Source organism: Solea senegalensis, linkage group LG9 (assembly GCF_019176455.1).
Source record: "Solea senegalensis isolate Sse05_10M linkage group LG9, IFAPA_SoseM_1, whole genome shotgun sequence".
Taxonomy (NCBI): Eukaryota; Metazoa; Chordata; class Actinopteri; order Pleuronectiformes; family Soleidae; genus Solea; species Solea senegalensis.
The window spans coordinates 19,928,970-19,945,864 of NC_058029.1; the positions used below are offsets into that span (position 1 = coordinate 19,928,970).

Consider the following 16,895-nt stretch of genomic DNA (forward strand, 5'->3'; position numbering starts at 1 on the left):
GGTATGTGACTGTTCACTGTCAAATCTGTTTCTCGCTGATGCTGAGCTCCAAAGTAGCCCTAAGTTGAGTTGAGTCTATATCACAGGCCATCTGTTTCGTAGATCCAACCAGCTGCAAAAATGTGCACAGCCTAGTTTCAGCAATCAGAGAAGAAAGACTATTTAGTTGCAATTACTCGTCATCATTATTACACCTGAAGGACTCATCCATGGTTTTTTGTTGCATTAGACCCTGATGGAGTGGAGCATGGACAGCTTTAGTGTGCCTTGATTCACACATTGGCTGATTGCACGCTGGACACTTAAGGTCATGGATATGCATATCAAATCAAATGTCTGTGGCAATCTTTATATTGAAAATAGATGCAAAATATCGATATTACACGCTTGAATTTGAGTGATTATTGTAAGCACACAAGGAGAACGTCTTCGATTTATGTATTTGGGGGTTTAAAGGAATTATAACTATTGGAAGAAAACAATTGTGTGCCAAGAAATCACTTCAATACTGTGACCTGAACAGATGCCCAGATCTCAGCATCTGCACTTGGGCTTTGATCACAGAGTAGTGTCACTGATGTATGGTGCCAGAAATCATAGCAAACACCACTCTGTTTTACCTCAGTTACTGTAACATTCACACTTTCATTTCCACTTCCAATCACACACTGTATACATACATTTATGTGCTGCAACCTAAGAATGTCTACAAGGAGAGAAAAGCATGACATTTTAGAATTGCTGAATTGAAAGTAGATGCTGCCAGAAATAGTGTTGTCAAATTGTCCGTGTATGGCTTAAATGTACGTGGGCTGAATTTTCCAATGGAAAGAATAAAGATGCCTAAATTATGCTCTCCACTCTATTCTTGATGGTGACTTTTTAATTGTTCATTGAGTTAGAATTAGTGCCATCTAATGGTGGCAACAAATTAATGACTTTGTGTTTATTACAGAGGATGTAAACACTCTTTGACAACTCTCTCACTCTCAGCCATTTCCTGGGAAGAGCCATTGTTCTTTCTTTACATTGTAATCTTCTTCAAAATGTGCTGCTGTAGAAACATAGCCTCTGTAAAATATAGTAGCCTCTGTAAAAATAAGACCCTTGCTTAAGTACATCTAGCTACAAACATTCTCACGGGAAGGATATTCAATTTCTATCAATAAATCCTGGTAAATATTACACACTGGACATTTAATATTACTTACATGTCTGTGTACATTCTTTAGTTGTTGTTTTATGTTAAAATATGCTTTTTGCACACAGCATGCACGCTTTTTGCGTATGATCAACAGGATTTAATTGTGACAGATGAATAATTGTTCTGTCCATGAACATAGAGCTGCAGCTGCTCCAGCTTTGTCTTATCATCCAAAGAATATTCTCCCAGAAGCTTTGGAGCTTGTCAACATAAGATAAGATAAGATAGTCCTTTATTAGTCCTGCAGTGGGGAAATTTAATTTGATAACTGAGACTTCTAAGTTGATAACTTTTCAGTCAGAATGAAACATAGTTTCTGTCTGCTGTAAAGCCAACAACAAGTATGTCATCGTCTGTAGAACAGGGTGGGGGAGTGGATGAAGAAGTGTGTGAATGGGTGGGTTAAGAGATGTGGAGGAGGGCCATGAAGAGGTTTAGTATAAATAGGGGTGTATAGACAGGGAGGGGGCAGGGTGAGACAGGGGAGGAGCTGAGAAGGTCAGGTTAGAGAGAAAGAGGAAACTAGACAAAAGTTTGCCATAATGAGTATGGAGGAAGGGGCAGGCGGGTGGTGTGTGAAAGAAAGGACTTTTTCTGGGTGGTGGAGAAGTGGGAGGGAGTCTGGGTGCACTTCTGTCAGTTTAAACAGAGACATCTGTCAGAGGGGGCCACAAAGTGTGTGTCTGCATATGTGTGTATGTGATTAGGTGGGCAAGGGGATGACAAGGCTTTAGTTGCACCTGGGGTGTGACCTCTGCTCCCCTCTCTAACCACGCTTCAACCTGCTGCCTAAATAATGGCCTTTTCACTCTGACCAAGGGCCAAAGCTGGCGCTTTATACCACTAAATTACATCAGAGGAAATCACCCCACTTGTGTCTGACAACAGAGGACAAGAGAAAAGGACAGCAGGCCTAGTACGGTGGTTAAAATGTGCCAGAAACCTTGTGTCGATAACACACTTTTGAATCATGAATGTGGGTTTATGCCAAGTGAAATAAAGGATTAAGGTTTATATTTAAACCTGTTTAGGGGTGTTCTTAGATTTAGATTTCAAGATATTTGAATGCAAGACTGTGCAAACTTGAATTTGTGTGTATGCTTGAATATGCTTTCTATAGGTTTATGTAGTTTCTTGGTTTGAGATTAGGATATAACCTCCAACTAATCTGGAAATGTAATACATATATGCTGACTTTGCCATCCATCTACATCTACATGTTTCAGTTTTACTTATTTAAAAATGAGCTCCCTTAAACTATTTTCAATCACCTAACAGTACAAGTAACAAGTAAAATCATAGAGAATTAGTAAAATAATTGAGCTAATCTGACTATATTACAGCATAAAATCATACGACCTCATTTGCCAATAGGCATCTTGAGTTGGATCCCCCTAAAATGAGCCAGTTAATCAAGGTTAAATAAAATAAATGTTTTCTATCAATTGACAAAAACAGTAGAAGTCAGTGTGATGTTTCCTTCCATTTAAGCCATTTGTGTATCGACCTTGCCTCAAATGTATGGGCTTCTTCCCAATGTAACAGTTAGAGCATCTGGAAATGTGTCACTGAATGTGATCTGAGTGAATATAAGATTTCTGCAGTTGTGAATTTGTATGGCTCTGAGCAGCCTCTTTAATTCACCAGCTCATTTCCCCAAAGGACTTACACTTTTGAAAATAGAAAGAGGGTCTGAGTGCATAGGTCTAATAGTTATCCGTTATAGTGCTGTTGGATTATATTGGACTAAATCCAGAGGATCAAATTTCAGTGAGTGCTCCACTGCTGTATGCAGGATGTTCTCATTGGGGTTTGACAAAAACGGCATCATATTATAGGGATCAACAGGGTAGTTAGTTCTGCTTTATGCATGGTTTGGTTCCACTTCTGTGAAGAGTGATAGAGAGAGAAAGAGCACGAGAGAGAGAGGAGAATATGTTGGTAATCCATGCTCCAGTAGAGAGGCTGATAAAGGGTTAACTGCCAGATAAAGTACTGAGTGGAGGAGAAGGAGGGCAGACTTCTCAGGTGTGAAAATGGAATGAGAGAGACAGAGGAAGGTGGGATGAGAGCAGGGGGATGGGCCACACAGGAGCTTGTATTATGGTTGCAGGCCCCGTTGCTTGGCAACCACACCGAGCGAGATGCAATGTTGCTAGGTAACCTGGGAGATGCACAGCCTTAACGTGGCGTGATAGAGAAGCGAGAGAGGTGGGGTAGAGCGGTGCTGCCAGGCTGTTCCACCTTCCCACTCTCTCCATTTGTCATATCTCAGTATCTTCATCCAGCTGTGACTGAGAGCCACAAACTCAGCTTTTGCAGAGCGTTGTCACACACACACACACACACACATCCATACCATAATATCTGACAACTTTCACTGGACTCAAACACAGAAAATACATATTATGGAGTTTTCATTTTAAAGATGATACATGCAGTCGAGCTGACTAGAGACAGCTAAATGTATCTTTCTGCCTTTGTGTACATTATGTATTAGAGCTAATGTTTTTTTCATGATTGTTTAAAGTGAGTTTATTGAAGGTCAGCAAATGGTGAATGGAGTCCACTGCAATAAACAACAAAGCAAAACACACACAACATGTTTTTCTGTTGCTGTCCATAAAAGGAAAACTGAATATATTCACCTTTGGGGTTTGTTCACAAATTGCAATTTAATTTTCCTTCCACTCTGATTCAGCTCCAGCTGAAACAATTAGAACATCAGAGCTTGTCTCTGTTCAAGCTGAAAATGTGCCTAGTTGTATAATTATCACATTTATACCTCTGATTGTTCTTGTCAAATGTGCGATGGTACTATCGTTTGAAAATCAGTTTTCAAAAAAACAGTTAGAACCAAAATGTGGGCACAGTGGCAACAAACTATTGAAATATTATACTGTTTTACTAGCAGTCGCTTAAAGAAATGTCCAGTCACCCATTTCACTGAGCAGAAACAATGGACTTTTCCAGATTAACAATAAAAACATATGTATTTGTTAAAAAACCCATTAAAACATGAATTAGGAACAGTTTAACAGAGCAGCTATGTAACTCTGTTTGATTTAGTCAAATCAACACAAGGCCTCACTACACTGATGATAATGACTTTGCCTGCATGGCATGTTTCAACGGTGATAAAAAAAGAAAGAAAAACTGAAATTAAGTGAGAGAGCAAAAGTGAGACTAAACGGGATGCAAAGGAAGGAAAGTGAAATAAAGAGAGAGAAACAGGGAGAGAGGGAATGGAAAATTATAAAAAGAAGGAGAGATGCCTATGTCAGGCTGTGGAGGGATTATGGAGCTGAGAGTGGAAAGAGGGGATTTATAGATTGGGGAGAGGAAGAGGGGAGAAATGCTGTAGAAGGGATATAAAAAAAAAAGTTTTCTTTTCTTGTCCACTCTGGAAAATGGTCTCTAACATGATGTAGATGGAGTGTTTCAGAGGGAGAATGAAGAGGGAAGTGTCTGTTGTGTCTGTGTGTATTCTTGTATGTGTGTCTTTGTGAGGACCAAAAAATCCATAGGGAGTGAGGATATTTAAAGGGCTATTTTCAGGGTTAGGGTTAAAGTTAGAATTAGGTTTATGTTAAGGGTTAGGTTTAGGTTTAGGGATTTAGTTGTGATGGTTAAGGCTATGGTAAGGGTCCTCACTAAGAATGCTGCATGAGAATATGTGTGTGTGTGTGTGTTTGTATTTTTTGTAAAAGAAAAAGAGATGGGGAGTGACTGTTTATACATGCACAGTTCAGGTGCAGACACACACAGTTGTCTTTTGTCATGCTGTGCACTGTAATCACTTTCTGTTTTAGTCGACTACCACCTTTCAGTGTTTTGTTGGCAAAAATGTCAACACTGGTTCAACACTGTAATTTAATCCATGTTCCAAATAGTGTATGAACACAGACATGTTTATATATACACACCCTCTACCCCCCCTTCCCTCGCGATGTGCTGCAATGGTTTGTTCCGCTGATTTTGCATGGTTGGGGGGGGAGTAGAATACAATTTGATTGGATAATCCAAGGATTTAATATCCCCTAATCCTGGCACAATCCTCTCTGCATCACCGCAGGGAGCAAGATTAACTTAAAGTGTGTAGTATGTGTGTTTGTGTCTGTGAGCACAAAGGGATGGGTGTTCTTCGTGTAGAGGAAAAGTGTCTTGTACGCTGCATATGCATGTACTGAGTTTGTATTTGTGTTAGCACCACAGCATGCAAATGGAGCAGCGTTTGCATGCAGGGTGAGGCCATGTGTGTTGGAGCGGACGTGCCTCCACTGTATGTGAGTGGTCATGCAAGTTCACACGCAATCATACATCACATATCTCGCCCGCATGCATCGCCGCGCCGCGGCTCACATACGAATCCACTTTCCTCAGAGATGCAGAAACTCTCAGCGAGGGCTTCTTAGTATGCAGCAGGACGGATGAAAGCGTGCTACTGTATTCAGCCAGCTCCTTGTGTGTGCACACGTTTGCAGATGGTTACTGTTAATTAAGTCTTAATTGGAACGTGAGTAATTAGAGAATAATTTGAGTTGATAGGAGTATGTGGCTGTTCATGTGTGTTGGAGAGAAAAAAAGGCACTATAACAGACAAGCAGGGACTGAGCTTTATTTGCATTTTTCTCTTGGGCTCAAGGGACTTTTAATTACTGTGCTATAATATAGATTCAGTTCCCTCACCTTCTCTTTCTCTTGCTCTGAGCCATCTCACTCTTCCTTCCTTCCCAACTCTTCTTTATACTCTAATATTTCCTGTCCTGCTCAGTTCCCTTGTTCTCATCCATTTCTACTGATACTCGCTGCTCATTTGTCTCATATCTTTACAACTCATAGAACCAGAAAATTAAACAGTGTGAAGCCAGCGAACCATCCTGCAGCACAGATTCTTTGTTTATCCAAAGAGCACAGCAGTCGCCCTTGGCAACCAGCATCCTTGTTTACCTATCCAGTGTGCCGTCATACGATTGCCATGACAACAAGCCGGTTGCCATGCCAATTTTCCGATGCCATTATGTTGTCTTTTGTAACACAGTGTACACATCTCACCATCTGATTTTTCTACTCCACCTCACCTTTTTACTCCCATCTTTCCTTTTCAAACTCACACACACACACAAATATTCAGACAGCGTGATAAGCATTGATTGATAAGCCATGGTCTGTACTCATTAGGTGTTACTGTTCAGACTGTTTTACGTTCACATGGATGAGCTTGAATAGGACTAATGAAGGAAGAAATGGAAGGAGTGATGGATGGATGGAAGGATAGAGAAAGGGTTAGTGGACACAAATCTTGCTACAATCAGCCTGCTGTACGACACAGCCCCAAAATCAATGAACAAGACGGGACTGATCGATGAGTAGATAGCACAAGATGGATGACAGCCTGGATGGACAGCAATAACACCAGGACTGATGTGATGGATGGACGGACGGACGGATGGATGATGCATGGATGGATGGATGAATGGATGATGCATGGATGGACAGCGTGAATTCAAGGTCGCAGAAAACTGTGAGGGCGGAGTGTGTGTGGGTGTATTTTCTGTAAGTTTATGTATAAGCTGACAGCTCAAGTCAATAAAGGCATGAGGTTAAAAATGTACATCATCCCTTCCATTGCAGACCTTGTGTGTCCTCTCTGTGTGCGTGTGTGTTTTATGTGAGCATGCATGCAGATGTGCGTGCATCTGTGTGGGTTTGAGCCTCTGACTGTGTGATGGCCTTGCCTTAGATCAATAGCTTTGTGGTGACAGCTTAGAGCCGATTAATCAAATGTATGGATCAGTCTCTCTCTGCTCTGCCCTCTCCTCAATTACCAGCTTCATTACATTGCCTTAACACCCCACTGGGACCTTTCTCAATTCTTCCTTCTCATCCCCTCCTTTTCCCCTCTGTTCCATCGCTTTTCTCATCTGCTATTCTTCCCTCCCTGTTCAAAGATGCCAAGTAATTCAACCACTATTATTCCTAACAAATCACATTTTGACTGGCAGGGAGACAGAGCATTAATTTATCTGTCACAACAGAGAGATGAACTTTAAACTTGAGCCTGATGAAAAATGAAATGAAAGATGGTTGTCTTGATTTGCTTTTGCAGAATTTAAATTAAATTAATTAAAGCTTAGATTGAGATAATGTGTTGCTGCTGTTTTTGTTTTTGGTGTTGGTTTGTGTAAAAATGTCTCTTCGTTCTTCACCATGTTTCTCTTTTCTTTTTTGCTCCATGCCTCGTCTATCCTTTTCCATCTCTCCCTTCCTTTCACTTCCACTCTCTTTTCATTGCCATTATTCTCCTCCCCCACCGCATCCCTCTGGCATTAACACTTTGTCTCGTTGCCACAGTGCTATGACTAAGCACAGTGTGTAGTATGTGTTTGTGGACGTGCATGCCCTAATGTGTTTGTGAGAGAGACAAACCTGTGCGTGAATGTGTAGGTGTGTAGTGTAAACCATTCAGAATATGTGTGTGCATGCATGCATTAACACTGTAGGCAATGGATCTCCGTAGTCGTGACATTTTTTTAGACAGCAAGTCACGACTGAATCACGCCCCACTCCTCCCTCCTCCCTCTTATTTCTCTTTCTATTCTTTTTGAATCATCCTCTCAGGGGCAGCTCTGCTTTCATCCTCCCACTCATGGTCTCTCTCTGTTTCAGTCTACTTTTACCAGCATTTCCACTGACTCCCCGGGTTACTCTTGGTCATACACCTGCCCTTTTAGACGGTCGAAGTCAGTCGGGGTCCCCCAGGCCCTCTCTCTCTCACACACACACTCTCTCACCCTCTCTCTCGCTCAGTCTCACATTCTCCATCCTTATATTTTTAGCTGACTGTGCCTGTTCACTTCACACACACTTGTCATCTCATCCCACTACACACTCTCTCTCTCTCCACCCGTCTCAGCCTACTCTTGTCCCTCATCTAATCCTTAGTTCTTCTGTAATCCAGATCAGCTGGCCTGTATTCTTAATCTCATCACTTTTCAATCCCCACTTTATTCTGTGTGTGGGTGTGTGTGAAGTCAGAGAGTAAGGCTGTGTGGTTAGTCACAGAAATAGAGTAACCTGTGACAGAGTTGAGACTCACTAACCTTTGGTTCAAGACACACAAATGAATTCTGGAACCAAATAATTTGTCAGTACAGATAATTACCAGTGTAAAATGCCACTATGTTACTGTGTCTTATGTTATTTGATGCCGATCATTTGGTCAAAGGCTTTGCCAACTGAAGTCTGGTGTATGATGACTATTAATTCAGTATTTATTATTTTTCTCATTAACCTCAGCCTGTCAAAATCCTTAATAAAGATGCAGATTATTGTGCATTGTATTTATGAATCAGTAAAACAGTTGAACACATGTGAAGAGGTCTACTGCAGTGAGATTAATGAAGAGAGACTTGTTTATGTTGACCATCTGTGTTGACGTTGTTGTTTCTTTGTCCCTCAGATGAACCGGCCAATCCAGGTAAAACCAGCTGACAGCGAGGGCAGAGGAGGTAAGACTCACACACACATACACGGTTGTCAGGCTGGATCAGAGTAGAAGCATAGTCAATGGTTCTTGCATGGTTATTGGTGTTTTCAGTAAGACTACATGCTGGTGCACACACCCACATTTCCACACGCCTCTCTTGTGACTTTTCTCTGTAGACAATACTGCTCCCTGGTGGAGAGAAAAGGTGTAGCCTCAACGGACATATCGTCTTTTATTAACACTATGTTTACAGTTGTGACATTGAATGTGTGACCAGTTTATGAGAAACGAGATTTGTATTTGTAATCCCGTATGTCCTTGTTCCCTCAGAGGACAGGAAGTTGTTTGTTGGCATGCTGGGTAAACAACAGAGCGACGAGGATGTCAGAAGGCTGTTTGAGCCTTTTGGCAGCATAGACGAGTGTACTGTGTTGAGAGGACCCGACGGCACCAGCAAAGGTATAACACAAAAAAACACATATGGCCTTGATTTATTTAGTCATACTTTACAATTACATGTGTGTGTGTGTGTGTGTGTGTGTTTTGTGCAGGGTGTGCTTTTGTAAAATTCCAAGGACATGCTGAAGCCCAGGCTGCCATCAACAGCTTGCATGGAAGCCGTACAATGCCTGTAAGTTGTATGTATACTGTATCACAGGCTAGGCTAGGCAATAATTCGCCAACAAAATATACATTTTTTTCAATATCAGTGTGACAGAGGTTTGGTTTATACAGGTATGATGTTTATGCACTGTGTAAACATACTTAAATTCACAACACATAATTGCTATTGAATGTTTTTCCTTCAAAATTGTTAAATTTAAGAAATGTTTGCGTTTTCTGTCCATAAAGAAATTTAAAACCACAATTAACTGGTTCAACTTTCACTGAGGAGCCAAATTCAGTTGTTAATTATGTGCCTACATGAGACAGATAAGACAAAGACGTCCTCAAAAGACATGTGAATGAGTCAGGGGAGACAGTTTAATTTTGATGTAGGTAATTATGTAAGTAATTGAAGCATACATTTGCTGTGGTCCACTCCAGGGTATCCTCTATATGCTGCTGTAGGCCTAAGCCACATGTGACCTGTAAAAAGCATTAAATGAATAGAGAAAACGAATAAATGACCTGTGCCATTAACACAGAAAGACGATAGCACATAACTTAACTTGTAAGTGCAGTTGATACTTAGGTCTGTCTCCATCGCTCTCCTCACAGGGAGCATCGTCCAGTCTGGTGGTGAAGTTTGCTGACACAGAGAAGGAGCGGGGGCTGAGGAGGATGCAGCAGGTGGCCTCCCAGCTTGGGATCTTCAGCCCCATGACCCTCAATTACCCCGCCTACAATGCCTACACACAGGCGGTCAATGCACAGGCAAGCGGCGCGCACACACACAAACATTCTCTGTGGCACATATACAAACACGGCAAGTTTGCAAGGGGAGCTCTGTGCTTATGGAAGGATGTAATAAGTTTGAAGAGGCTATCAGTGGTCTAATTGGGGCTAATGTTATTACACAGACAACAGAGCATACGTCATCTGACATTAGCTTTCCCGCAACACACAACCATTGACCTACTGACTTTGGACATAATGGCCTTGTAATTAGATCTCTATTCATCTGTTTCTGTATCCCTCCCTCTCCATGTCCCTTCTTCTCATTTACCTCTCTTTCTCTCTCTTTTTTCCTATCTATTGAACTACCTCTGTCTTCTCTCTCACTCTCTCTCTGTCCCCCCCTCACTTCCTCTCCAACCTCCTTTTCCCCCTTTCCCTTCCCTTCCTCTCTTTCTGTTTCCTTCCCTGTCTACAGCTTGTCCAACAGCAGGCCCTGGTTGCCCAGTCAGCATACTTGTCTCCTGTGGCAACAGTTGCTGCCGTACAGATGCAGCAGATGGCGGCACTCAATGCCAACGGAATCATTGCCACACCCATTACACCCATCACACCGTCCTCGGGTAGGCTCACACACACATACTTGGATTTTATGATCACTTTTAAAGGTGCTGCGTTGTGTAGAACAGAACATATTGTTGTTGCCGTGTGTACTATTATGGCACAAAATGTATACGTGTTTTAATTATGACCAGCAGTTGTTATGTAGATGTTTTATCAAAATATTGAGCTATAATGAGGGGGGTTTTAATCACAGTATTTCCCATGAATATGGCAAGCTAACTGCACAAATAATACATACCTGGGGGATAAAGACCAGCAATGAAAGAGAGCCTTTTATTGTCTGGGGTATGATTTGTCTGTAGGTACAAACACTCCACCAACTATTGCAGCAACACCTGTACCAGCTCTCCCTCCACCAATCGGAGTGAATGGTTACAGCAGTTTGCCGGCCACGACCAATGGACAACAAGCAACAGAAACATTATACACCAACGGTGTCCACCCATATCAAGGTATTCTAACAAAGTCAGGTATACAGTCATTTAGGGCTGCAACCATTCTTTGATTAATGGATTACTTAACTAATTGTCAACGATTTTGATAATTGATTAATCAAGTGTGAATTAAAACTAGTTCTCTGATTTTTCATCTTCTTAAATGTGAATATTTTCTGGTTTCTTCTTTCTTTTCTGGTCCATAATAAGTATTAAGAATCATTTTGTCTTGTGGACAAACAAAGACATTTGCGAACATCATCATTTCCAGGCTGATCATTGTTTTTCAACATTTTGTGGGCCAAACATATCATCCATTAATCGAGAAAATAATTGACAGATTAATCGTTGGTGAATATAATCGTTAGTTGCAGCCCTACAGTCATGTAGAGCATTGCAATTAAAACATTAAAGGAACATCATGTGGATTCATTTTCCCTTTACATGTGTTTTGTCCTGATTGCTTTCATTTTATTTTATTTCTACTCTGCAGCTCAAAGTCCAGCAGCAGCTTTGGACCCCTTACAGCAGGCGTATGCTGGTATGCAGCACTACACAGGTTGGTGGATGGACAAATGTCACTTTCCTCTGCATTCTGTGCATATGATGTTTGATATACTTTGTTTTAACAATGTTGCAAGGCCTTTGGAGCAAACAGCAGATTCACATGATACCAAATAGAGCCAAAAAGCACTTTACTTGATTAACAGTCAGTCGACAAACAACAAGTGCTGCCTTCTTAGCTCTAAATGCAGCAGTTTGAATGCTCCAGCGATGCTGCTGAATCAGATCTCACCTGTGGATGTCATCGTATGCCGTTTTAACGTATGTGTTGAGAGGATAAACGTAAAATGGGTACAAAATTGTAAATAGATGAAAATTGCTATGAAAATGCATTGCGGAAGAGTAAAGACACTCTTTTATCACACACATTTATCAAAGAACAATAGATTGCATTGCCTTTTTGTGGTTTTCCTGATTTAAATGTAACACGAGGCACACATTTGGTTTCTCACATGATTGACTACTGTGTAGTAAAGGGGAACCCTGATGTCTGCATACCAGACTCCACTCACTGGTGTCATTGTCTAGCAGACTCCACCCTTATTCAGCTGTTACAGTTAATAGTTTTCACCTTCAACAGGAGACATTTTAGTTCAAATGAAGGGACTCTATTGGACACTGTCATGTTGCCACCTGTTGTTTTTACCCAATCACATTTTGTTACTGCCTGTCTCTCCCAATAGCGGCGTACCCTGCTGCATATGGATTGGTTGGGCAGCCGTTCCCCCAGCAGCCAACACTGGTTGCCCAGCAACACCAGCAACCCCAGCAACAGCAGCAGAGAGAAGGTGATAGGACTTCCTGTCTGTCTGGGACCACCGTCCTCTATTCAATTTAAAGTTGTTTATTACAGGGTTTTCTCAGCCGAAGGTCATTTATTACACTCCTGCTAATTTGTCTGTGTGTGTGTGCGCGTGCGCGCGTGTGTGTGTGTTAGGTCCAGAGGGGTGTAACATCTTCATCTACCACCTGCCCCAGGAGTTTAGTGACTCTGAGATGCTGCAGATGTTCCTGCCCTTTGGCAATGTCATCTCAGCGAAGGTGTTTGTGGACCGTGCCACCAACCAGAGCAAATGCTTCGGTAAGACACACAGATGGAGGGATAAAAAGGGAGGGGAAGGGGGAGCGCAGGTGTAGTAAAGGGAGGAAAGGACAAACGAAGAAGTCATGGAAGAGAGGAAAGGACAAATGAAGAAGTCATGAAGAAAAAAAAACTTGAATGTGTTCATTTCTGCATCTTTATTAAGGTGACATAGAGGTAATGTAAGGTCTTATCTCCTCTCTTCCAGGATTTGTGAGTTTTGACAACCCAGCCAGCGCCCAGGCCGCCATCCAGGCCATGAATGGCTTCCAGATCGGCATGAAGAGACTGAAAGTGCAGCTCAAAAGGCCCAAAGATGCCAATCGCCCATACTAAATAAATAGTGAGGGGAGGAAGAAGAAATGAAAAGGTGAGGTGGTGGTCAGGAGGTGACGAATGACACAATACCAAGGGAAGTGGGGTGCTGTATTTTTGGAAGCAGGTCAATTAAGTTAACTTACTGTGAAATAACACGTGGAAAAAAGGTAGCAATAGCTTTGACATGGTAATGATAACTGATGGTAAAACGTTAAGAGGCGGGGCTTAACATGACATATCAGTGAATATACATTGGCTTACTCATATAAAAAAACAGATCAATCAATCCAGGAAATTGAAAATACTAAAATATTGTTTTCCTATTTATTTCCTATCACAATCTTTTTTAATTTTCTTTCCTGCTGTTTTGATCTTTTCCTGAAACGGCAACTTACCTCACCCAAGACCCTTCCGTCCAATCATAATTCACGAGGACCCCATCGCTATGGCAATGGTTGCCTAGTGACCGATAAAGCCCTGACCCCCCCTTCCTCTCACATTGTTGTAAGTTGATTGGTTGGCTTGTGTTTGGGTTGCTGTGGCGATTGATTGCCTGTGTTGGTTGCCTTTGGCAATTTTTTTTCTGTCACCTCGAGCAACCAGCCATGCGTTGACTTGCATGTCCTGTTGCTGTAGTGACCACAGACTGTGTTTGGTGCATTGTGACTTTATTTTGTATTGACCTGTGCACATACTGATCAATAACTGTCAATAGCCAGGACTGTACTCAGTTCAATTGATTGGATTGGATATTTGATACACGTAATCATTGCATAGTTATTTGATAAAATTCTGTAGCAATGCTGGTTATTTTTTTTGCTGCTTTGTTTTTGATCAGTTTCTGTAGTGTTCTGTTTGGTGTCATTATTTTTTTAACAAATTGTTTGGGTACAGTAGTGAGCGTGGACATCTATGTGTACATATGCATCTGTTAGTGTGTGATACAGCAGTGCATAACCTTTGTTGTATCGGTGTCTGCATAGAGAAAGTTATTCCAGAGGTTTTCATAGTGGGCTGGTGAAGAAATGTAGAGCAGCACTACAGTACAGTTTACTGCAAAAGTATCATCAATATGTTGATGGAAAAACAAACATGGTTTTATGCAACATCCAAAAACAGCAAGCCACGTTGGTCAAGATAAAATGAAAATAAAGTACAGCATAATCTAAGTTTAAAACTGCTCCAAAACATGGACCAAACATTTTAGAGAAGAAAAGATCAGTTAAGCCTTCGTAGGTTTTATGATGAAAGCACACTTTTTTTGGGGTGAGCATGCATTTCATTGAGGTGTATTATGATAGGCTGAGTTTGTAACCCAGGATTTTAATTTGTTTCACTGTTAAATGTGGCACTTTTTTTGCTCCTTCATTTCTCTTTATTGGCCACTTTTACATCCTCTATCACTGCTTTTGTGGTGTTTGCTCCCTCTCCCCTTGACTTTATCCCTGCTTCCTGCTCATCCTTCTCTGGTCCCAGTATATCTTCCTTCTTGTTTTCTCCGTCAGAATCTTTCTTCACTTCTCTCCATCCCAGCCTATTCTCTCTATCCCTCTAGCTCGTGTTTTAAGGTAAAGAGTATGTGGTTGTCATGGTGGAAAAACAAGTGCCTCTTGCTTAATGGAGAACAGCCTTCAACTATAGGAATTCTGGGAGAATTGTGTCACAGTGATGAATACAGAATCTTTTCAGTTTTAGATAATATCCTCAAAAAAACCCAATAATAACCTTTATGAAAGTAGGAAATGTGTAGCTGCTGCCAAATTCTTTTTTGGAGGCACCATCACATGGCAGCACACATTATAAATAAAGAATTCTGTTTCTCTTGCATGTACCTTGTTGGTAATAAGGAGTTCTTAATATGACATAGACATTTATAATAAAACCTGTATTTGAACCCTCCAACACTTCTCCCCCTATGTCTATTTCAAACTATCACCCAGAATTTCTATACTGCAAATGCCAGAGTGATGCATGTCGGTAGTAGTGTTTGCTTGCCATGATTCAAGGCATAGAAGTGCAGCACATGCTCATAAGGTCACACACATAAAGAGACTGGAATCTATAAATACACTCACACACATGCACACACCTTCAAACACACGTCCAATCACACAAGGACACATATTAATTAATGATTTCCACTGTATTGAGTTGCATGATCCAGACACTGTGTGTGTATGTGTTAAAGCACCATGATGTAATGAAATACGGAGCTTTTACAACTGTGAATGATGCCTTCTTGTTTTGACTCACCACTATGAATCTGAATCAGAAATAATCTAGGAGCATCCTGGGGTGCAGTTTGCTGCAAGACCTATGAGTGTAGTTCAAGCCATGCCTACACAAGAGTTTTGTTTGATTGGAAGGGGCATGTTTGTCAAGATGTAAACATCAGCCATTGCACTCCAGTGTATTTATAACGCTAACATGTCTTCCCTCCTTCTTTTTCCCTCTCTCCATGTTTCTGTATCACTCCCTCCTCCCCCAACCCTCCCACCCTTCACAGGTGACCCTGCAGAGTCCAGCTGAGGTGGGATCCCAGGGTCCATTGTGCTTTCAGACTGTCTGCTACCTTTGAGTGTCCAGAGAGTGCAGTCGCACACACAAACACACACACACACACACACACACATACACACACATGCTTACACAAAAACACGCACTCTCAACACTGAACCTCAAACGGTACAAGGCCGATATACAAATGTACATATACAAGTGCACAAACACAGACATACACATACCTGCCAACACTCACACAGACACACGCAGTTCACATGAGTCAGTAATCTTGCCCGTACAGCCGAGAGCCTGGTTTGACCAGAGTCTGTGTGGAGTTTGCCAACAGGGTGTTGATTTCAGTTAAGACAACTTGGACCAAGTGTGTATGAAGGAAACTGATGGAAAATGATGATATATCACTCCAATAGACTTTATCATGTCTATACCATGTCTATTACATGACAAATATAGAGGGACCGATCTTTCATAATGAAAAAAAGAAGGAAAATGCAAAAAAAGACAATTAATTCAGTAGGTTAGAGAGACTTTGGAGAAAATCCTTATGACCTGTAAATAATTTAGTTTACAAAGAGCAGCATTTAAAAAACAAGAAAAAAAATGCAAAAAGAATACTACTTTAGATAAACATTAAACAGGACACAGCAACATCATTATTATTATTGTTATTATTATTATTATTGTTATTATTACTAGTAACATCATCATTTACATAAAGGTATAATACATTCCAAATTGTAAAATGGGAAATCACTAACCTATTTTAAATTTCTACTTAGATTTTAGGTGAAACACTGGGGAGGGAGGGGTGGGGGTGGGGGGGTTGCACTTTTATTCGGGAGGTTTAATATTTGAGCTATTTTTTATTTATTTACTAATTTATCAATTATTTTGTTTATTGGGAGAAGGGGTTTGAGTGGGTTGCAATATTTTAATTTTAGAATTTTTTAGAGAAAACCTTTTTGAGGGCCTGTTTCTGTCAGACTCTTGCAATTGTATGTATTAATTATGACAGCAATTATATTTATTTCTAATTTATTGAATCCTGTTTTTGATCCACTCTCTTTTTAAGTTAAAATAAAAAAATAATATCATACTGAATGTGGTGACGTGATTTATTGAGTGTGTCTGTCTCTCTGTCTGTCTGTGTGTGTAAGTGTTTTTTACCAAGTTATTTTCCATTAAAATCTGGACTGGGATAATTCCATGCAAAATTGCCAGAGGAATTACATTGCACAAGCATCTTGTGACCAGAAGGGGGGGTAAGTACAGAGCGTATGAGCGTCAGAGGTCAAGACCATTTTCACCTACATTGAGTTAAAA

At 40.9% G+C, this 16,895-nt stretch overlaps 1 protein-coding gene across 4 annotated transcripts in view; it reads left to right on the plus strand.

Moving 5' to 3' along the window:
- Nucleotides 1-16,668, plus strand: part of LOC122774730 (CUGBP Elav-like family member 3) — a 26,683-nt gene extending 10,015 nt beyond the window's left edge. For 2 of the 4 annotated variants that reach the window (XM_044034217.1, XM_044034220.1), the window contains 11 exons: nucleotides 8,667-8,715; nucleotides 9,024-9,152; nucleotides 9,245-9,324; nucleotides 9,915-10,070; nucleotides 10,510-10,654; nucleotides 10,958-11,107; nucleotides 11,583-11,648; nucleotides 12,337-12,441; nucleotides 12,591-12,734; nucleotides 12,943-13,104; nucleotides 15,559-16,668. In XM_044034217.1, the coding sequence (XP_043890152.1) occupies nucleotides 8,667-8,715; nucleotides 9,024-9,152; nucleotides 9,245-9,324; nucleotides 9,915-10,070; nucleotides 10,510-10,654; nucleotides 10,958-11,107; nucleotides 11,583-11,648; nucleotides 12,337-12,441; nucleotides 12,591-12,734; nucleotides 12,943-13,070 (1,152 nt within the window). In that variant the 3' untranslated portion in view covers nucleotides 13,071-13,104; nucleotides 15,559-16,668. Of the gene's footprint in view, nucleotides 1-8,666; nucleotides 8,716-9,023; nucleotides 9,153-9,244; nucleotides 9,325-9,914; nucleotides 10,071-10,509; nucleotides 10,655-10,957; nucleotides 11,108-11,582; nucleotides 11,649-12,336; nucleotides 12,442-12,590; nucleotides 12,735-12,942; nucleotides 13,105-13,457; nucleotides 13,557-15,558 lie in introns of all 4 variants that reach the window. The other 2 variants (XR_006361017.1, XM_044034219.1) reach the window with 2 other exon arrangements.
- Nucleotides 16,669-16,895: the final 227 nt, after the last annotated feature.